General features: G+C 43.5%; 1 protein-coding gene across 1 annotated transcript in view; it reads left to right on the top strand.

Annotated features, from left to right (window-relative positions):
- Nucleotides 1-20,641, top strand: part of LOC121575374 (alkaline phosphatase-like) — a 28,667-nt gene extending 8,026 nt beyond the window's left edge. The window contains exons 2-12 of the mRNA XM_041888436.1: nucleotides 14,264-14,392; nucleotides 15,313-15,432; nucleotides 16,266-16,381; nucleotides 16,722-16,896; nucleotides 17,687-17,862; nucleotides 18,073-18,213; nucleotides 18,400-18,469; nucleotides 18,611-18,745; nucleotides 18,924-19,115; nucleotides 19,248-19,367; nucleotides 19,527-20,641. Coding sequence (XP_041744370.1) covers nucleotides 14,323-14,392; nucleotides 15,313-15,432; nucleotides 16,266-16,381; nucleotides 16,722-16,896; nucleotides 17,687-17,862; nucleotides 18,073-18,213; nucleotides 18,400-18,469; nucleotides 18,611-18,745; nucleotides 18,924-19,115; nucleotides 19,248-19,367; nucleotides 19,527-19,792 — 1,581 coding nt within the window. The 5' untranslated portion in view covers nucleotides 14,264-14,322 and the 3' untranslated portion in view covers nucleotides 19,793-20,641. The remainder of the gene's footprint in view (nucleotides 1-14,263; nucleotides 14,393-15,312; nucleotides 15,433-16,265; nucleotides 16,382-16,721; nucleotides 16,897-17,686; nucleotides 17,863-18,072; nucleotides 18,214-18,399; nucleotides 18,470-18,610; nucleotides 18,746-18,923; nucleotides 19,116-19,247; nucleotides 19,368-19,526) is intronic.
- The last annotated feature ends 2,848 nt before the right edge of the window (nucleotides 20,642-23,489 follow it).

The following is a 23,489-nucleotide window of genomic DNA, read 5'->3' as shown; positions in this document are numbered from 1 at the left end:
TATGAGGGGTTCTGAAAGACACTCATGGGGGTGTCCACTGAAAGTTGACTAACAACAACAACTGGAAACTAAAAGACACCCACCATGAGCAGCCACTAAATTTGCCCAAGAACAGGCAAACTAAATTAAAACCCACACCAAACTTAGACAGGAAGCTAACCAAAAAGTTGAGCAAAACGAAAAAAGGGAAGATCAGACAAAGCAATGTTTTTCTAGAAATCATATCGGGAACGCCAACTAAAGGTGATGACCCTCCACATCTCTCAAGACAACTGGAGCACTGGGCCAGCCACTCTTAAATATCACCTGGGACAGCACAAGTGAAACACCTTTGACTAACAAGATGGACAAGACAGCACAGGTGTAACACATACTGACTAACAAGGTGACACCAATCAACTCTAATCTAATCAAATCAAATGTTATTTGTCACATACACGCGTTTAGCAGATGTTCTAGCGGGTGTAGTGAAATGCTTGTTCTTCTAGCTCCGAGAGTGCAGTAATATCTAACAAGTAATATCTAACAATTTCACAACATATACCCAATACAAACAAAACTAGTAAGGAATGGGATTTAAGAATATATACATATATGGACAAGCAATGACAGAGCGGCATGGACTAAGATACAGTAGAATATTATAGAATAGAATGCAGTATATACATATGAGATGAGTAGTGCAAGTATTGTAAACATTAATAATAATATGCCATTTAGCAGACGCTTTAATCCAAAGCGATTTACAGTCATGTGTGCATACATTTTTACGTATGGGTGGTCCCGGGGATCGAACCCACTATCCTGACATTACAAGCGCCATGCTCTACCAATTGAGCTACAGAGGACCACCATTAAAGTGACTAGTGTTCCATTTCTTAAAGTGGCCAGTGATTTCAATAGGCAGCAGCAGCCTCTAATGTGCTAGTGATGGCTATTTAACAGTCTGATGGCCTTGAGATAGAAGCTGTTTTTCATTCTCTCGGTCCCAGCTTTGATGCACCTGTACTGACCTCGCCTTCTGGATGATAGCGGGGTGAACAGGCAGTGGCTCGGGTGGTTGATGTCCTTGATTATCTTTTTGGCCTTCCTGTGATATCGGGTGCTGTATGTGTCTTGGAGGGTGGGTAGTTTGCCCCCGGTAATGCGTTCGGCAGACCACACCACCCTCTAGAGAGCCCTGCGGTTGTGGGCGGTGCAGTTGCCGTATCAGGTGGTGATACAGCCCGACAGAATGCTCTCAATTGTGCATCTGTAAAAGTTTGTGAGGGTTTTAGGTGCTAAGCCGAATTTCTTCAGCCTCCTGAGGTTGAAGAGGCTCTGTTGCGCCTTCTTCACCACACTGTCTGCGTGGGTGGACCATTTCAGTTTGTCTGTGATGTGTACGCCAAGGAACTTGAAGCTTTCCACCTTTTCCACTGTGGTCCCGTCGATGTGGATAGGGGGGTGCACCCTCTGCTGTTTCCTGAAGTCCACGATTATCTCCTTTATTTTGTTGATGTTAAGTGAGAGGTTATTTTCCTGGCACCACACTCCCAGAGCCCTCTTATCCTCCCTGTAGGCGGTCTCGTCATTGTTGGTAATCAAGCCTACTACTGTTGTGTCGTTTGCAAACTTGATGATTGAGTTGGAGGCGTGCATGGCCACGCAGTCATGGGTGAACAGGGAGTACAGGAGGGGGCTGAGCACGCACCTTTGTGGGGCCCCAGTGTTGAGGATCAGCGAAGTGGAGATGTTGTTTTCTACCTTCACCACCTGGGGGCGGCCTGTCAGGAAGTCCAGGACCCAGTTGCAAAGGGCGGGGTTCAGACCCAGGGCCTCGAGCTTAATGATGAGCTTAGAGGCTACTATGGTGTTGAATGCTGAGCTATAGTCAATGAACAGCATTCTTACATAGGTATTCAGTGTGCAGTGTGATGGCGATTGCATCGTCTGTGGATCTGTTGGGGTGGTAAGCACATTGAAGTGGGTCTAGGGTGACAGGTAAGGTAGAGGTGATATGATCCTTGACTAGTCTCTCAAAGCACTTCATGATCACAGAGGTGAGTGCTACAGGGCGATAGTCATTTAGTTCAGTTACCTTTGCTTTCTTGGGTACAGGAACAATGGTGGCCATCTTGAAGCATGTGGGAACAGCAGACTGGGAAAGGGAGAGATTTAATATGTCCATAAACACACCAGCCAGCTGGTCTGCGCATGCTCTGAGGACGCGGCTAGGGATGCCGTCTGGGCCGACAGCCTTGCGGGGATTAACATGCTTAAATGTCTTAATCACGTCAGCCATGGAGAAGGAGAGGCCACAGTCCTTGGTGGTGGGCTTCGACAGTGGTACTGTGTTATCTTCAAAGCGGGCGAAGAAGGTGTTTAGCTTGTCTGGAAGCGAGACGTCGGTGTCGGCGACGTGGCTGATTTTCCTTTTGTAGTCCGTGATTGTCTGTAGACCCTGCCACATACATCTCGTGTCTGAGCCGTTGAATTGCGACTGCACTTTGTCTCTATACTGATGTTTTGCCAGTTTAATTGCCTTGCGTAGTGAGTAGCTACGCTGTTTGTATTCTGCCATATTCCCAGTCACCTTTCTATGGTTGAATGCGGTGGTTCGCGCTTTCAGATTTGCGCGAATGCTGCCATCTATCCACGGTTTCTGGTTAGGGTAGATTTTAATAGTCACAGTGGGCACAACATCACCTATACACTTCTTGATAAACTCAGTCACCGTTTCAGTGTATACGTCTAAATTATTTTTGGAAGCTACCCGGAACACATCCCAGTCCGCGTGATCAAAACAATCTTGAAGTGTGGATTCCGATTGGTCAGACCTGCGTTGAATAGTCCTTAGCACGGGTACTTCCTGTTTGAGTTTCTGCCTATAGGAAGGAAGAAGCAAAATGGAGTCGTGGTCAGATTTGCCGAAAGGAGGGCGGGGGAGGACCTCATAACCATCCCGGAAGTTTGAATTGTAATGGTCGAGGATTTTGGCAGTGCGAGTACAACAGTCGATATGTTAATAGAACTTCGGCAGCCTAGCCCTCAAATTTGCTTTGTTAAAATCCCTGGCTACAATTTTTTTAAATTTTATTTCACCTTTATTTAACCAGGTAAACCAGTTGAGAAGAAGTTCTCATTTACAACTGCGACCTGGCCAAGATAAAGCAAAGCAGTGCGATAAAAACAACAACACAGAGTTACATATGGGGTAAAACAAAACAAAGTCAAAAAATACAACAGAAATACATATATATACAGTGTGTGCAAATTTAGCAAGTTATGGAGGTAAGGCAATAAAATAGGCTATAGTGCAAAATAATTACAATTAGTATTAACACTGGAATGATAGATGTGCAAGAGATGATGTGCAAATAGAGATACTGGGGGTACAAATGAGCAAAATAAATAACAATATAGGGATGAGGTAGTTGGGCGGGGCTAATTTCAGATGGGCTGTGTACAGGTGCAGTGATCGGTAAGGTGCTCTGACAACTGATGCTTAAAGTTAGTGAGGGAGATAAGTGTCTCCAGCTTCAGAGATTTTGCAATTTGTTCCAGTCATTGGCAGCAGAGAACTGGAAGGAATTGCGGCCAAAGGAGGTGTTGGCTTTGGGGATGACCAGTGAGATATACCCGCTGGAGCGCAGACTACGGGTGGGTGTTGCTATGGTGACCAATGAGCTAAGATAAGGCGGGGATTTGCCTAGCAGTGATTTATAGATGGCCTGGAGCCAGTGGGTTTGGCGACGAATATGTAGTGAGGACCAGCCAACAAGAGCGTACAGGTCACAGTGGTGGGTATTATATGGGGCTTTGGAGACAAAACGGATGGCACTGTGATAGACTACATCCAATTTGCTGAGTAGAGTGTTGGAGGCTATTTTGTAAATGACATCGCCGAAGTCAAGGATCGGTAGGATAGTCAGTTTCACGAGGGCATGTTTGGCAGCATGAGTGAAGGGAGGCTTTGTTGCGAAATAGGAAACCGATTCTAGATTTAACTTTGGATTGGAGATTCTTAATGTGAGTCTGGAAGGAGAGTTTACAGTCTAACCAGACACCTAGATATTTGTAGTTGTCCACATACTCTAGGTCAGACCCGGCGAGTGTAGTGATTCTAGTCGGGTGGGCGGGTGCAAGCAGCGTTCGGTTGAAGAGCATGCATTTAGTTTTACTAGTGTTTAAGAGCAGTTGGAGGCTACTGAAGGAGTGTTGTATGGAATTGAAGCTCGTTTGGAGGTTTGTTAACACAGTGTCCAATGAAGGGCCAGATGTATACAAAATGGTGTCGTCTCGTGAGAGGTGGATCTGAGAGTCACCAGCAGCAAGAGCGACGTCATTGATATACACAGAGAAAAGAGTCGGCCCAAGAATTGAACCCTGTGGCACCCCCATAGAGACTGCCATAGGTCCAGACAACAGGCCCTCCGATTTGACACATTGAACTCTATCTGAGAAGTAGTTGGTGAACCAGGCGAGGCAGTCATTTGAGAAACCAAGGCTATTTAGTCTGCCAATAAATGTAGCCTCAGGATATGTGGTTTCCAGTTTGCATAAGGTCCAGTGAAGTTCTTTGAGGGCCGTCGTGGTATCGAAAATTCTCTTGGGAGATAATATGGTCGGCATTTGATTGTGAGATATTCTAGGTCGGGTGAACAGAAGGACTCGAGTTCCTGATTGTTACTACAATTAAACCATGAGTCGTTAATCATGAAACACACACCTCCGCCCTTCTGCTTCCCTGAGAGATATTTATTCCTGTCTGCGCGATGAACTGAGAACCCATCGGGCTGGACCGATTTCGACAGAATATCCCAAGAGAATCATGTTTCCGTGAAACAGAGGATGTTACAGGCCTTGATGTCTCTCTGGAAAGAAATCCTTGCCCGTAGTTCGTCGAGCTTGTTAACCAGAGACTGAACATTTGCGAGTAGTATACTTGGAAGCGGTAGGTGGTGTGCGCGCCTCCTAAGTCGAACCAGCAGGCTGCTCCGAGTGCCTCACCTCCGCCGGCAATGTGTTGGGTCAGCCTCTGGAATCAGTTCAGTTTCCCTGTGGTCCTCTGTAGCTCAATTGGTAGAGCATGGCGCTTGTAATGCCAGGGTAGTGGGTTTCGATCCCCGGGACCACACATACGTAAAAATGCGTCTGCTAAATGGCATATTATTAAACAAAGGATCTGCTTCGGGAAAGTCGTATTCCTGGTCGTAATGCTGGTGAGTTACCGTCGCTCTGATATCCAATATTTTTTCCCGGCTGTATGTAATGATGTCAAACACTTTCTGAGCTAACTCGAAACCTTAATGACTTGAAGAAGATCTGCAAAGAGGAGTGGGACAAAATCCCTCCTGAGATGTGTGCAAACCTGGTGGCCAACTACAAGAAACGTCTGACCTCTGTGATTGCCAACAAGGGTTTTGCCACCAAGTACTAAGTAATGTTTTGCAGAGGGGTCAAATACTTATTTCCCTCATTAAAATGCAAATCAATTTATAAAATTTGACATGCATTTTTTTGGATTTTTTTGTTGTTATTCTGTCTCTCACTGTTCAAATAAACCTACCATTAAAATTAAAGACTGATCATTTCTTTGTCAGTGGGCAAACGTACAAAATCAGCAGGGGATCAAATACTTTTTCCCCTCACTCATATATATATATATATATATATACACAGTTGAAGTCAGACGTTTACATACACTTAGGTTGGAGTCATTAAAACTTGTTTTTCAACCACTCCACAAATGTCTTGTTAACAAACTATAGTTTTGGCAAGTCGGTTAGGACATCTATTTTGTTCATGACACAAGTCATTTTTCCAACAATTGTTTACAGACAGATTATTTCACTTATAATTCACTGTATCACAATTCCAGTGGGTCAGAAGTTTACATACACTAAGTTGACTGTGCCTTTAAACAGCTTGGAAAATTCCAGAAAATGATGTCATGGCTTTAGAAGCTTCTGATAGGCTAATTGACATCATTTGAGTCAATTGGAGGACTACCTGTGGATGTATTTCAAGGCCTACCTTCAAACTCAGTGCCTCTTTGCTTGACAACATGGGAAAATCAAAAGAAATCAGCCAAGACCTCAGAAGAAAATGTGTAGACCTCCACAAGTCTGGTTCATCCTTGGGAGCAATTTCCAAATGCCTGAAGGTACCAAGTTCATCTGTACAAACAATAGTACGCAAGTACAGTGGGGGAAAAAAGTATTTAGTCAGCCACCAATTGTGCAAGTTCTCCCACTTAAAAAGAAGAGAGAGGCCTGTAATTTTTCATCATAGGTACACGTCAACTATGACAGACAAATTGAGATTTTTTTTCTCCAGAAAATCACATTGTAGGATTTTTAATGAATTTATTTGCAAATTATGGTGGAAAATAAGTATTTGGTCACCTACAAACAAGCAAGATTTCTGTCTCTCACAGACCTGTAACTTCTTCTTTAAGAGGCTCCTCTGTCCTCCACTCGTTACCTGTATTAATGGCACCTGTTTGAACTTGTTATCAGTATAAAAGACATCTGTCCACAACCTCAAACAGTCACACTCCAAACTCCACTATGGCCAAGAAGAAAGAGCTGTCAAAGGACACCAGAAACAAAATTGTAGACCTGCACCAGGCTGGGAAGACTGAATCTGCAATAGGTAAGCAGCTTGGTTTGAAGAAATCAACTGTGGGAGCAATTATTAGGAAATGGGAGACATACAAGACCACTGATAATCTCCCTCGATCTGGGGCTCCACGCAAGATCTCACCCTGTGGGGTCAAAATGATCACAAGAACGGTGAGCAAAAATCCCAGAACCACACGGGGGGACCTAGTGAATGACCTGCAGAGAGCTGGGACCAAAGTAACAAAGCCTACCATCAGTAACACACTACGCCGCCAGGGACTCAAATCATGCAGTGCCAGACGTGTCCCCCTGCTTAAGCCAGTACATGTCCAGGCCCATCTGAAGTTTGCTAGAGTGCATTTGGATGATCTAGAAGAGGATTGGGAGAATGTCATATGGTCAGATGAAACCAAAATATAACTTTTTGGTAAAAACTCAACTCGTCGTGTTTGGAAGACAAAGAATGCTGAGTTGCATCCAAAGAACACCATACCTACTGTGAAGCATGGGGGTGGAAACATCATGCTTTGGGGCTGTTTTTCTGCAAAGGGACCAGGACGACTGATCCGTGTAAAGGAAAGAATGAATGGGGCCATGTATCGTGAGATTTTGAGTGAAGACCTCCTTCCATCAGCAAGGGCATTGAAGATGAAACGTGGCTGGGTCTTTCAGCATGACAATGATCCCAAACACACCGAAGGAGTGGCTTCGTAAGAAGCATTTCAAGGTCCTGGAGTGTTCTAGCCAGTCTCCAGATCTCAACCCCATAGAAAATCTTTGGAGGGAGTTGAAAGTCCGTGTTGCCCAGCGACAGCCCCAAAACATCACTGCTCTAGAGGAGATCTGCATGGAGGAATGGGCCAAAATACCAGCAACAGTGTGTGAAAACCTTGTGAAGACTTACAGAAAACGTTTGACCTGTTTCATTGCCAACAAAGGGTATATAACAAAGTATTGAGAAACTTTTGTTATTGACCAAATACTTATTTTCCACCATAATTTGCAAATAAATTCATTACAAATCCTACAATGTGATTTTCTGGAATTTTCTGAAATACTTTTTTCCCTCACTGTATAAACACCATGGGACCACACAGCCATCATACCGCTCAGGAAGGAGATGCGTTCTCTCTCTTAGAGATTAACGTACTTTGGTGCGGAAAGTGCAAATCAATCCCAGAACAACAGCAAAGGACCTTGTGGAGATGCTGGAGGAAACAGGTACAAAAGTATCTATATCCACAGTAAAACGAGTCCTATATCGACATAACCTGAAAGGCCGCTCAACAAGGAAGAAGCCATTGCTCCAAAACCGCCATAAAAAAGACAGACTACGGTTTGCAACTGCACATGGGGACAAAGTTCGTACTTTTTGGAGAAATGTCCTCTGGTCTGATGAAACAAAAATAGAACTGTTTGGCCATAATGACCATTGTTATGTTTGGAGGAAAAAGGGGAAGGCTTGCAAGCCGAAGAACACCATCCCAACTGTGAAGCACGGGGGTGGCAGCATCATGCTGTGGTGGTGCTTTGCTGCAGGAGGGACTGGTGCACTTCACAAAATAGATGGCATCATGAGGAAGGACAATTATGTGGATATATTGAAGCAACATCTCAAGACATCAGTCAGGAAGTTAAAGCTTGGTCGCAAATGGGTCTTCCAAATGGACAATGACCCCAAGCATACTTCCAAAGTTGAGGCAAAATGGCTTAAGGACAACAAAGTCAAGGTATTGAAGTGGCCATCACAAAGCCCTGACGTCAATCCTATAGAAAATTGGTGGGCATAACTGAAAAAGCGTGTGCGAGCAAGGAGGCCTACAAACCTGACTCAGTTACACCAGCTCTGTCAGGAGGAATGGGCCAAAATTCACCCAATTTATTGTGGGAAGCTTGTGGAAGGCTACCCGAAACGTTTGACCCAAGTTAAACAATTTAAAGGCAATGCTACCAAATACTAATTCAAATCAAATCAAATCAAATTTGATTGGTCACATGCGCCGAATACAACAGGTGCAGACATTACAGTGAAATGCTTACTTACAGCCCTTAACCAACAGTGCATTTATTTTTAACAAAAAAAGTAAAAATAAAACAACAAAAAAAGTGTTGAGAAAAAAAGAGCAGAAGTAAAATAAAATAACAGTAGGGAGGCTATATATACAGGGGGGTACCGGTGCAGAGTCAATGTGCGGGGGCACCGGCTAGTTGAGATAGTTGAAGTAATATGTACATGTGGGTAGAGTTAAAGTGACTATGCATAAATAATTAACAGAGTAGCAGCAGCGTAAAAAGGATGGGGGGGGGGGGCAGTGCAAATAGTCCGGGTAGCCATGATTAGCTGTTCAGGAGTCTTATGGCTTGGGGGTAGAAGCTGTTGAGAAGTCTTTTGGACCTAGACTTGGCACTCCGGTACCGCTTGCCGTGCGGTAGCAGAGAGAACAGTCTATGACTAGGGTGGCTGGAGTCTTTGACAATTTTGAGGGCCTTCCTCTGACACCGCCTGGTATAGAGGTCCAGGATGGCAGGAAGCTTGGCCCGAGTGATGTACTGGGCCGTACGCACTACCCTCTGTAGTGCCTTGCGGTCGGAGGCCAAGCAGTTGCCATACCAGGCGGTGATGCAACCAGTCAGGATGCTCTCGATGGTGCAGCTGTAGAACTTTTTGAGGATCTGAGGACCCATGCCAAATCTTTTCAGTCTCCTGAGGGGGAATAAGCTTTGTCGTGCCCTCTTCACGACTGTCTTGGTGTGTTTGGACCATGATAGTTCGTTGGTGATGTGGACACCAAGGAACTTGAAGCTCTCAACCTGTTCCACTACAGCCCTGTTGATGAGAATGGGGGCGTGCTCAGTCCTCTTTTTTTTCCTATAGTCCACAATCATCTCCTTTGTCTTGGTCACGTTGAGGGAGAGGTTGTTGTCCTGGCACCACACGGCCAGGTCTCTGACCTCCTCCCTATAGGCTGTCTCATCGTTGTCGGTGATCAGGCCTACCACTGTTGTGTCGTCGGCAAACTTAATGATGGTGTTGGAGTCGTGCCTGGCCATGCAGTCATGGGTGAACAGAGAGTATAGGAGGGGACTGAGCACGCACCCCTGAGGGGCCCCCGTGTTGAGGATCAGTGTGGCAGATGTGTTGTTACCTACCCTTACCACCTGGGGGCGGCCCGTCAGGAAGTCCAGGATCCAGTTGCAGAGGGAGGTGTTTAGTCCCAGGATCCTTAGCTTAGTGATGAGCTTAGAGGGCACGATGGTGTTGAATGCTGAGCTGTAGTCAATTAATAGCATTCTCACGTAGGTGTTCCTCTTGTCCAGTTGGGAAAGGGCAGTGTGGAGTGCAATAGAGATTGCATCATCTGTGGATCTGTTGGGGCGGTATGCAAATTGGAGTGGGTCTAGGGTTTCTGGGATAATGCTGTTGATGTGAGCCAAGACCAGCCTTTCAAAGCACTTCATGGCTACAGACGTCAGTGCTACGGGTCGGTAGTCATTTAGGCAGGTTATCTTAGAGTCCTTGGGCACGGGGACTATGGTGGTCTGCTTGAAACATGTTGGTATTACAGACTCAGTCAGGGACATGTTGAAATTGTCAGTGAAGACACTTGCCAGTTGGTCAGCACATGCTCGGAGTACACGTCCTGGTAATCTGTCTGGCCCTGCGGCCTTGTGAATGTTGACCTGCTTAAAAGTCTTACTCACATCGGCTACGGAGAGCGTGATCACATAGTCATCCGGAACAGCTGGTGCTCTCATGCATGCTTCAGTGTTGCTTGCCTCGGGCGAGCATAGAAGTGGTTTAGCTCGGTCTGGTAGGCTTGTGTCACTGGGCAGCTCGCGGCTGTGCTTCCCTTTGTAGTCTGTAATAGTTTTCAAGCCCTGCCACATCCGACGCAGCGCCAGAGCCAGTGTAGTACGATTCAATCTTAGTCCTGTATTGACTCTTTGCCTGTTTGATGGTTCGTCGGAGGGCATAGCGGGATTTCTTATAAGCGTCCGGGTTAGAGTCCCTGTCCTTGAAAGCGGCAGCTCTACCCTTTAGCTCAGTGCGGATGTTTCCTGTAATCCATGGCTTCTGGTTGGGGTATGTACGTACGGTCACTGTGGGGACGACATCATCGATGCACTTATTGATGAAGCCAGTGACTGATGTGGTGTACTCCTCAATGCTGTCTGAAGAATCCCGGAACATGTTCCAGTCTGTGCTAGCAAAACAGTCCTATAGCTTAGCATCTGCATCATCTGACCACTTTTTTATTAACCGAGTCACTGGTGCTTCCTGCTTTAGTTTTTGCTTATAAGCAGGAATCAGGAGGATAGAGTTATGGTCAGATTTGCCAAATGGAGGGCGAGGGAGAGCTTTGTATGCGTCTCTGTGTGTGGAGTAAAGGTGGTCTAGAGTTTTTTTTCCTCTGGTTGCACATTTAACATGCTGGTAGAAATTAGGTAGAACAGATTTAAGTTTCCCTGCATTAAAGTCCCCGGCCACTAGGAGCGCTGCATCTGGATGAGCGTTTTCCTGTCGATTTATGGCCTTGTACAACTCATTCAGTGCAATCTTAATGCCAGCATTGGTTTGTGGTGGTAAATAGACAGCTATGAAAAATATAGATGAAAACTCTCTTGGTAAATAGTGTGGTCTACAGCTTATCATAAGATACTCTACCTCAGGCGAGCAAAACCTCGAGACTTCCTTAGTATTTGATTTTGTGCACCAGCTGTTGTTTACAAATATACACAGACCGCCACCCCTTGTCTTACCGGAGTCAGCCGTTCTATCCTGCCGATGTAGCGTATAGCCCGCTAGCTGTATGTTATCCATGTCATCATTCAGCCACGACTCGGTGAAACATAGGATATTACAGTTTTTAATGTCCCGTTGGTAGGATAACCGTAATCTTAGGTCATCCAATTTGTTATCCAATGATTGAAGATTGTCTAATAGGATTGATGGAAGAGGCAGTTTACTCGCTCGCCGTCGGATCCTTACAAGGCACCCCGATCTACGTCCACGATATCTCCGTCTCTTCCTCACGCGAATGACGGGGATTTGGGCCTTGTCGGGTGTCTGTATGATATCCTTCGCGGCCGCCTCGTTGAAGAAAAAATCTTCGTCCAATACGAGGTGAGTAATCGCTGTCCTGATATCCAGAAGCTCTTTTTGGTTATAAGAGACGATGGCAGAAACATTATGTACAAAATAAATTACAAATAACGCGGAAAAACACACATAATAGTACAAATGGTTAGAGGGCTGTAAAACGGCAGCCATCTTCTCCGGCGCTGTTCTGTCAACTGTAGGATCACCAGTACACAGGAAACATTTAGTTTTAATTGAGTGTATGTAAACATCTGACCCACTGGGAATTTGATGAAATAAATAAAAGCTGAAATAAATCATTCTCTCTACTGTTATTCGGACACTTCACATTCTTAAAATAAAGTGGTGATCCTAACTGACCTAAGACAGGGAATTTTTTATAGGATTAAATGTCAGGAATTGTGAAAAATTTAGTTTAAATGTATTTGGCTAAGGTGTATGTAAACTTCCGACTTCAACTGTATTTGCGAGAAAAAACTAACATATGGGGGATTGGAATTGATGCAGACAATTACATTGATGGAAGTTACAATCTATCTGCAATATTAAAGCTGATCTAAAATATATATTTTTAAAAGAGGTAAAAAATAAAATGTACAAATAATTAAAGAGCAACAGTAAAATAACAGTAGCGAGGCTACATATAACCAATGGCCAAAGTCAGACAGTCAATGCGCTCTAGACATGGCGTAAAGCACATGGATTATCTTTCAAGTTGATTTGTCTTTGAGTTGGCACTAATGGAGTGGAATGAGCAGGCTATGCTGTGGGAGAGGACGATATCATCTCATCTACAATTGAGCACTTCAAATGTCTTCTGTATGTGCCTTATCTAATGACAGAAGTAATAACTCTTTGTATGGTCTTATGTAGCTATTCATGGAGCCTTTATAAGCGCTACAAGCATTCAATCTTATCACCTCAACAAGGCAATGTTAGTTCCGAGGGGAAAATAATGCCAGTGCAAGAGACATTGAGACATAAAAAATATCACCATAGATATCCAGTACACAGTGTACAGCATCCCTAGAATTAAGCCAAAACCCAGAGTTCTTGAAAGTAAAGGATCAAACCGACCAGTTGGAACACAACATTGATTGAACTGGATTGATTCCTTCTTCTCCCATTACATTTTGGATCGGCCAAGGTAATCTGTTTGGGGGAATGTGTCTGAGGTCAATGTTATCCCAGAATGGAGGAGCCTGTGTCACTGAGCCCTGAGCTCCTTGACACCATGGGCCGAGATGGACTCTCGATGGTGGTGACCCTCCTTTTCTCTGGCATTCTCCTGGTGGTCATCCTGGCACTGCTCTGCTACTTCACCTGCAGGCTGTCTAGTGTGCTGCCGATTGGTGGGCCCGACCACTTCTAAGCTTTACTCAGAGGATAGTCCTGCGTTTGTGGCACGGCAAAACCTTTTTAGAGACCAACCGAGTAACTTAATGAACTCAACTAGGGCTGGGCGATATGGCCTAAAAATCATATCTTCTTTTCACTCTGTCAATTAGGTTAGTATTGTGGAGTAACTACAATGTTGTTGCTCCATCCTCAGTTTTCTCCTATCACAGCCATTAAACTCCAACTCTTTGAAAGTCACCATGGTGAAATCCCTGAGCGGTTTCCTTCCTCTCTGGCAACTGAGTTAGGAAGGACGCCTGTATCTTTGTAGTGACTGGGTGTATTGATACACCATCCAAAGTGCAATTAATAACTTCACCATGCTCAAAGGGATATTCAATGTCTGTTTTATTTGTATTTTTACCATTCTACCAATAGGTGCCCTTCTTTGCAAGGCATTGAAAAACCTTGCTGGTCTTTGTGGTTGAATCTGTGTTTGAATTTCACTGCTCGACTGAGGGACCTTACAGATAATTGTATTTGTGGGGTACAGAGATGAGGTTAAAAATCATGTTAAACAATATTATTGCACACAGAGTGAGTCCATGCAACTTATGTGACTTAAGCAAATGTTTACTCCTGAACTTATTTAGGCTTACCAAAACAATGGGGTTGAATACTTATTAACTCAAGACCTTTCAGCTTGAAATGTTTTATTAATTTGTAAACATTTCGAAAAACATAATTCCACTTAGACCTAAACTCAGATTTTATACTAATGCTGTAGGACTTGCATTGTCTGTTTTAACAGTAGCGAGGCTAACAGGGCTCATTCGCACACAGTTTCAAGAATTTGTGAAATGCCATTTTCTTTTAAGCACATAATGGTTATTTAGAGCAAATGTAACAATACATTTGAAACCTCTTGTTATGGCTGTTAAATCTCTCTGTGCTATGGCCCACAATCCCATTAAAGTGACCTTGACCACAGCACAGGGGAGGGACAGGGGAAGGACAGGGGAGGGGGGTGTAATAATAGATTAAGGCTGGCTGCTCAGGGCCCATGTGGCCGGGTTGGGACTACACTACCACAATACCATTACTTATATTCACTGTGAATGTCTAAGTTGAAACCTACCTACTTTCCCCATTCTTTGCTGCACTTTAACGCAAACTCATCAACTTTCATCAACACTGATTTCTCCTTATTTTACAGACTCCCTCTAGTTTGGGACGTGGTATGTGATAACAGTACAGCGATAGAGAGAAAGCATCATGAAGGTGACAATCCTGCTCATCTGCTCCTGCCTAGCCTGCGGAGGCCTGGGGAAGCCACAGTTTCCTGGTAATACACACACCTGTCAATAAATGTAATGTCTCTTAACAGCATCCAGCTGTTTGACTGAAATCCATCAGGAAGAGCTGAGAGGGGACACATACTAAAACAGATCTGTTTCTCTCCCCTTCTCGCTGAAGTGTGCACTTGTTCACTCCCGTTCATAGATATAAAAGGAAAGGGACAAGTTTAGGAAATGTGGTGGAAAGATCCTTTAGCACATGCATACACCAATCCAATACTCCTAAAATCCTTGAGGAGGAGTGAATGAGGGCACACTTCAGGGAGAATGGGGAGAAACAAAATTGGGCTTTGATTTATTGGAGATGTGACATGTGCAGAAGTCTTCAACTGCTCTTTTTAAGGAAGTGACACTTATCTGTTGTTTATGCATCCTGTTTAGAATAACACGGCTTGTTAGGGTTATAATTGTCAGTCTATTGACCCAACTGAACATAATTCACACTGCATTTACAGTACGATGGCTAGTGAACTTCATTTTCTCTGTTCTCTCTACAAAATGACCAGAATCATTTAGCTCCTGAAAGATTATTTACAGATCAGGAGAGGTTCACAAAATGGATTCCAGATGTGTAATATTTCTCCCTATACAATAAGAAGATTAGGTTCCTTCTTATCGTAACATCATTTAATGTATGTGCTGGTGTATAGTAGGCAACATGTGATTTCAGAAATAAGAAGCTTACATGCTGGAGATGTCAGAGGTTATATGGTTGGCAGTGGCAGACCCTACAGAACATGTCATGTCCCTCAAAAAATGGTTCCCTGGATGAATCTCAACATGTATTTCATTTATTTTGGGCATATTCCGTCCCACTTGTCCCAGTACTTTCGCAGGTGTTACAGATCACTTCTGCTGGCCTCTTTCTCTCCTCATTTAAAACTAAAAGTCTACCTCCGTGTTGCAGACCAAGAGAAAGATCCCTTGTTCTGGAACACATGGGCCCAGCATACTTTGAAGAATGCCCTCACACTTCAGAAGCTCAACCAAAACACTGCAAAGAACCTCATCCTCTTCCTTGGTGATGGTAAGCCATGATCACAGGAGCCTTTTTCATTCCATGAGTATGTGCCATACTGTATGATGAAGTGAAGTCTTAACTCTATGCAATCAAAGAGCTTATGTGCAGCATACATATTTAGTATTTTTATACAGTTCCAGATTATTTTTCCTAGTGGTTTTAGGAAACAAGTATTTTGATGATAAGTATATTCTCCTCATCAATCCACAGCCGTTTCCATCTAAACATTCTGGTGGATTTATGTAATCCAGTCGGAAGTAAATAGCATGTTTCAGGCTTTCTAAATCGAATGTTGAATATGGGAGCCATCGAGCATTACAAATATATGCTGCCAGTGCCAATGGATAACATGGCTTCTGCTTTGTGTTATGTTATGTAGTGACCCATTAAACTGTCCCCCCCAAAGGACCTTAACTGTCTATGTTTTATATGCAGCAGTATACAATGTACCTTTCTTTATCATGTATGACAACCATGCTTAAAACAGTCATGCTGGATAAAGTGAAAGTGCACGTCAGTTCACATCCTCTACAAAAGCATCCATTTTGACACCCATAAAAAAACGAAGGGAAAATAGATAGTCACCTCTAAAAATATACATTTTGTTGACTTGTGAAAAGGCAGATCTCAAGTAAAAGCTCTTTTGACAGGGTTCCTTACCACCAAATGTAGAGTTGTCTGTTGAATGGGTAGAGCAACTGCTGTGAAAAGTGACCACAGAGCAATGTTAACCAGAGAGAAAACCAAAGGGTGTTAATGCATGAGAGGGAAAGGCACTCTATCCTTTAAATAGATTCACACCGTAACAGACCGAGCACTGCTTTGCTTTTGTTGTGTAGGAATGGGCATTCCCACAGTAACGGCAGCACGAATACTGAAGGGGCAGCTGAGCAGACAGAGTGGGGAAGAGACCCAGCTGGAGATGGACAATTTCCCCTTTGTTGCGCTTTCCAAGGTCTGACCTGGTCTGTTATCACATAGAAGAGCTGTAGAATAGCATGCATTATTGATCTGGAAGTAATGAATGGTTCACCAAGAGCAACACCAATATACCAGGTCACATACTGTCTATGTCATACGATAATAATGTATTATTATGTTACATACTTTGCAAGAAGCCACACATCATAGAACTGTCTTTACAGTTAAGGCAGCAGCACATTCCACACATGACTGGTCATGTGGTAGTCTGTGTCAATGATTGTGTAAGAATTTAGAACACCAACACGGCAGGCATAACAATGTCTCCTACTACATTTCTATATAATCCACACATTACTGTCCTGTCTCTGCAGACGTATAACACCAATGCCCAGGTCGCAGACAGCGCAGGTACGGCCACAGCATTCCTCTGTGGGGTGAAGGCCAACGAGGGCACGGTGGGTGTGAGTGCAGCTGCCGTCCGCTCCCAGTGCAACACCACACAGGGCAACGAGGTCACCTCCATCCTCAGATGGGCCAAGGAAGCAGGTACTGTCTCATTATAACCCATGTTTATTCACAGTACCTCTCTACACCAGATCTACTAAGGATTATTTGGCCATCCTGAGATAAGCAATAGAGACACACCATGATAACATTGTAAACGTAGCCATGCATGCATGCCAATGGGGAGTTTATAGATACATATGTATTTTCTCAAAGGCAGAGACTCCCTAGCATGCCCCAACGACTTAGAGACATGGCAGGAATGAAAACAAGACTTCTGGAGTAGAGGTCAGAGATCCAGTCATTCCTTAGCGACCAGACCACATACTGTAACACACAGAAATAGGTAACTCACAGCAGGAACAGTCTTTAACATTTTACATTTACATTTTAGTCATTTAGCAGACGCTCTTATCCAGAGCGACTTACAGTAGCAATTAGGGTTAAGTGCCTTGCTCAAGGGCACATCAACATATATTTCACCTAGTCGGCTCGGGGATTAGAACCAGAGACCTTTCGGTTACTGGCACAACGCTCTTAACCACTAAGCTACCTGCCTCCGTTTCTGACCCACTCATCCTCAGTGGAGATATTTGTATAACCACAATTCTCTGTCTAACATAGTAAGTACTATAACCATGATAGGTAATCAACAAACAAAAAATACAGAAATTGACATTTCTCAAATGACTGAAAAATGAACTGACACTCTGTTCAAGTTCAACTAGAATTAGCAGATTCTTTGGAGCAATTGGTTGTCTTCAGATCTGGCAGACTATTGCACAGAATCCAAGCAGCAGGTTCAAAAACTGTTTGTGTGTTTGTTACCCAGGCAAGTCAGTGGGAATAGTTACAACAACGCGTGTGAACCATGCCACCCCCAGTGCGGCCTACGCCCACTGTGTGGACAGGGAATGGTACTCCGATGGAGAAATGCCTGCTGAGGCAGTACAGGCGGGCTGCAAGGATATCGCCAGGCAGCTTTTTGAGAACATTCCCAACATCGATGTGAGTCATAGCATATAATATGGATCCTGATATTACAGAAAATATCCAGTAATCATGCTAAAAACAGAGCATTATTTCAGACAGTAATATTGAGCAACTTGCACCTGTAATGTAAAGGCTCACAGATAATAATAACGGCAAAATATTCAACCCTACTGTGGATGTCCATATAGATAAATCAAATGTTTTATCTCTATGGTGGGTGTCTAGGTGATTATGGGAGGAGGGAGGAAGTACATGTTCCCCAAAAATCAGTCAGATGTGGAGTATCCTGGAGAGAAGAAACACTTTGGTACCCGCATCGATGGAAGGAACTTGGTGGAGGAGTGGAATAACAGAATGAAAAACAAGGTCAGCTGTTTAGTCTGTCTTAGTCCTTTTCTCTCCTCTTCTACCATGTCCTGCTGTTTCTTCCTTGTTCTTCTCTGTCCTCCACCTTTCTCAATTTTTCGTATCAAGAACATTTGAATAATTTTAGGTTGTCACAGGGTTAGATCAATGCCATATTATATATTGTTTTATTTTTTAAATGAACAGAAAGCCCACTATGTATGGAACAAGAAGGAACTTTTATCGCTAAATCCTAATAGTGTGGATTACATTTTGGGTGAGTTATTTTTATAAATTGTTGCTCTATACTGATTTCACGATCGGCCTGTTTCATCTTTTGTTTTCATGTTAACCACTGTTGATCATCTTCTCTACCTATTTCTCAATATAATAAACCCAGCTTCCCGTGTTAATACAGGTCTGTTTGAGCCGGGAGATCTTCCCTACGACCTGGAGAGAAACAATGAGAGAGATCCTTCCCTGACAGAGATGGTGGAGGTGGCCATCAAGATCCTGAGGAAAAACCCCAGGGGATTCTACCTGCTGGTGGAGGGTGAGTGTTGTTTTACACTCTGGCACCAGTAAATACTGTATCTGTTGCATAAGGTTAATTAATAATGTATATCATGTTGAATGTGAAGTTTGCACAGCTGAGGCTACTTTGCCAATGCTGATGCTAGATTTTCTCATCTGCGTGAGAGAGAGAGGTTAACCAGGCTGTGCGTCGGCAGGGGGGCGCATTGACCACGGACATCATGACGGTAAAGCCAAGCAGGCCCTGCATGAGGCAGTGGAGATGGACCGGGCCATTGGCCACGCCGGCCTCATGACCAGCATATATGACACAATGACTGTCGTCACTGCTGACCACTCTCACATGTTCAACTTCGGAGGCTACACGCCAAGGGGGAACACAATATTTGGTGAGCAATGGAGGATTTTGCAACCATGTATTGTATGTGGCTACACTCAGTCATCAGTCACTTGGATGTTGTGGATGTTGTGATTAATTGTTTGTGATGGAGATGGTTGATTATTTTCCTCTCTATCCACAGGACTGAATCCCATGTTGAGTGATGTGGACCAGAAGCCCTTCACCGCCATCTTATATGGGAACGGACCAGGGTTCAAAGTAGTCAACGGTCTGAGAGAGAATGTCTCCACCCTTGACTACGGTAACTGAAATCTTATCATCAATGCAGTATTGCCATTTTGACAGTCCTCTGTCTTAGAGAACACCACTTGGTCTTTGACATGCCACAAAATCATCCATCTGATCTCTTTCTCCTTCCCTTTCTCTACCTTCACCCTTTCCCTCCCCTCCCTCTTTTCAGAGGACAATAACTACCATGCCCAGTCTGCAGTGCCGCTGAGTATGGAGACTCATGGAGGAGAGGATGTGGCTGTGTTTGCTAAGGGCCCCATGGCTCACCTGCTGCACGGTGTCCACGAGCAGAACTACATTCCCCATGTCATGGCCTATGCTGCCTGCATCGGCCAGAATAGAGACCACTGCATGTCATCCAGTGGAGCCTCTAGTCTCAGCGCTGCTCTGCCCAGCCTGACAGCTCTTCTCACACTCACCCGCCTCCTCTGCTGACCTTTCACCCCCTCCTGCACTACCCCTACCCCTCCTCTCCGTGCACATGTAATACTCCAACGTCTTTTTTCCCGTTGTAATGCAGATTTCATTTTTTCAATATTTTTCTATTCATTTTTTTTATTTTTATCTTTCTGTACAGTTTAATGACTTTGGGACCACTGCAAGGGCATTTAAAGTTAGTGTTTTGAGTGTTGTTCACGTTCAATTAGATTTTAGTGTTAGGGAAAATAGGAGGATATGACTTTCTTTCTACTGTATCATATAGGATAGGTTGTGTTATTCTACTTTGGTTTTGATCATCATTCAGGTAACACCAAAACTATTTGAAGAATTCTGTCATATCAGTGGGTTTAAGAGAAGGGTATATCTCTGAATTTATATCAATCATTGTATGGGAAAAAATTATCTCCCAGTATTAATGACAAATCAATGTTGCTGCCCACCTATATATTTGTTGTCTGTCAATTGCATGACTATGAATCAGTCAACTTTTCAAAGAAGCCAGTTCCTTTTGTAAATTATAAACCTAATGTAACGTTCCCCTAGATTTGAATATGAATATATTATTTCAGCCACTCCTCCGACCTAAACAGAGAGCAAACAGTAAACAGAATCTACTTCATAAGCTCTCATCAGATTCCCTAAACAATCGTGGAAACATTACAATGAGCAAAGTAGAGGCTATTTTGAATGTATGGTTCTTTTAAAAATTTCAATGGTATGTATTCCATGTCCTTTGTACATACTTCCCGAAAGCACTGAATGAAAAGTCACCACCTGTCAGAATTTCATACAAAATAAGCTAGCCAATCTCTTACCCAATAAAGGAAATCCTGTTGGTTTTTCTTAAAATGTTTTGTTTACATTCTTGGTGTGTGTACTGTAAATGGTAGATAATGTGTCAGTTTGCCAGGAACTGATTTTGGTTGCACTATCAATAAGCATTAAAATATTAAGGACACCTGCTCTTTCTATGACATAGACTGACCAGGTGAATCCAAGTGAAATATATGATCCCATATTGATGTAACTTGTTAAATCCACTTCAGTCAGTGTAGATGAAGGGGAGGAGAAAGGTTAAATAAGGATTTTTAAGCCTTGAGAAAATTGAGACATGGATTGTGCATGTGTGCCATTCAGAGGGTGAATGGGCAAGACAAAATATTTAAGTGCTTTTGAACGGGGTATGGTAGTAGGTGCTAGGTTTATGTCAAGAACTGCAATGCTGCTGGGCTTTTCACACTCAACAGTTTCTCGTGTGTATCAATAATGGTCCCCCATCATGTTAGCCCGGTGGCTATGACTTTCCAACACAACACTGGAACTCTTCCAACTAAAGGTAAGCTTTTGGTATTACTAATTTATTGCCACCAGGGCCAGCCGGTGTAACTGCTTACTGACTGTACACTAACATTACTGCATGATTGTATTGGGTTTACTAACGCATTAGTTCTATTAGCTATGCTGACTATGACGTTACTTTAGCTAATTTGGTGACAACGATGTAGGCTGTGTCTAGCGGTTTGGCTTGGAAAGTTTTTTTCGCCTGATCACATACAGCTGATGTCCACAAGCGAAGGGAAGAGAATGAATACAACGTGGCTGTTATGAGAGTGAACTCTGTTTACACGTGATTAAGGGTGTATTCATTACACCGATTCTGTTGAAAAGCGTTTCTTAAAGGAAGCAAACGGAAACAAAACGTGGATAAACATACCTGAATTTGTCCAATAGAAACTCTCATTTGCAACTGTTGGACTAATGATTACACCCTGTATCAGCTAGATGCAGGAAAGAGTGTGCAAGGTGGTATTAAATGTAACTGTCAGTCACCTCGAATTTGTCTCTCGACCTGTGTGCACCTGTGTTGTAAACGTTCATTCATAGGCTAGGTTGTAGCAACCTCATGATGGGTATAGGAAACATTTGAGTATCATGTAGTAGCCTAAACCTATCGCTGTTACATTGAACTGGGTGAATGGAATATGAATGAGAGTCATCCAATATGCTGTAACAGAAATAAGGCCATGGTCATTAAAAACAAATCGTCCACCCTCATCTTAAATGGCACTGACCGCTACTGGTCCACACACTCTGGGGCATCCTTTATATGGGTGCTGCACATTGTGCCTGCTTGGAATCTGGGCTCTGGTGGTCTGTGTCTGGTGTCTTCCTCCTACATAAACCTTCTCACTGCAGGAGAGGCTTTACTGTGATCATCTCATCTTCCACCAGCCAAGATAAGGCAGCAATCTACACTACCGTTCAAAAGTTTGGGGTCACTTAGAAAATTCCTTGTTTTTGAAAGAAAAATCATTTTTTTTTGTCCATTAAAAAAACATGAAATTGATCAGAAATACAGTGTAGACATTGTTAATGTTTTAAATGGCTATTGTAGCTGGAAACGGATGATTTTTAATGGAATATCTACATAGGCGTACAGAGGCCCATTATCAGCAACCATCAGTCCTGTGTTCCAATTGTGTTTGCTAATCCAAGTTTATAATTTTAAAAGGCTAATTGATCATTAGAAAACCCTTTTGCAATTATGTTAGCTCAGCTGAAAACTGTTGTGCTGATTAAAGAAGCAATATAACTGGCCTTCTTGAGACTAGTTGAGTATCTGGAGCATCAGCAATTGTGGATTCGATTACAGGATCAAAATGGCCAGAAACAAATAACTTTCTTCTGAAACTCATCATTTTATACTTGTTCTGAGAAATGAAGGCTATCCCATGCGAGAAATTGCCAAGAAACTGAAGACCTCGTACAACGCTGTGTACTACGCCCTTCACAGAACAGCGCAAACTGGCTCTAACCAGAATAGAAAGAGGAGTGGGAGGCCCCGGTGCACAACTGAGCAAGAGGACAGATACATTAGAGTATCTAGTTTGAGAAACAGACACCTCATAGGTCCTCAACTGGCAGCTTCATTAAATAGTACCCGCAAAACACCAGTCTCAACGTCAACAGTGAAGAGGCGACTCCGGGATGCTGACCTTCTAGTCAGACTTGCAAAGAAAAAGCCATATCTCAGACTGGCCAATAAAAAGGAAAGATGAAGATGGGCAAAAGAACACAGGCACTGGACAGAGGAAGCTTGGAAAAAAAGTGTTATGGACAGACTAATCGAAGTTTGAGGTGTTCGGATCACAAAGCTGAACATTTGTGAGATGCAGACCAAATGAAAAGATGCTGGAGGAGTGCTTCATGCCATCTGTCAAGCATGGTGGAGGCAATGTGATGGTCTGGGGGTGCTTTGGTGGTGGTAAAGTGGGAGATTTGTACAGGGTAAAAGGGATCTTGAAGAAGGAAGGCTATCACTCCATTTTGCAACGCCATGCCATACCCTGTGGATGGTGCTTGATTGGAGCCAATTTCCTCCTAAAACAGGACAATGACCCAAAGCACAGCTCCAAACTATGCAATAACTATTTAGGGAAGAAGAGTCAGATGGTATTCTGTCTATAATGGAGTGGCCAGCACAGTCACCGGATCTCAACCCTATTGAGCTGTTGTGGGAGCAGCTTGACCGTTTGGTACGTAAGAAGTGCCCATCAAGTCAACCCAATTTGTGGGAGGTGCTTCAGGAAGCATGGGGTGAAATCTCTTCACATTACCTGAACAAATTGACAACTAGAATGCCAAAGGTCTGCAAGGCTGTAATTGCTGCAAATTGAGGATTCCTTTTGTT

Source organism: Coregonus clupeaformis, chromosome 10 (genome assembly GCF_020615455.1).
Source record: "Coregonus clupeaformis isolate EN_2021a chromosome 10, ASM2061545v1, whole genome shotgun sequence".
Lineage (NCBI taxonomy): Eukaryota > Metazoa > Chordata > Actinopteri > Salmoniformes > Salmonidae > Coregonus > Coregonus clupeaformis.
The sequence above is the reverse complement of the archived record's forward strand: the minus strand, read 5'-3'. Positions and strand labels throughout refer to the sequence as shown.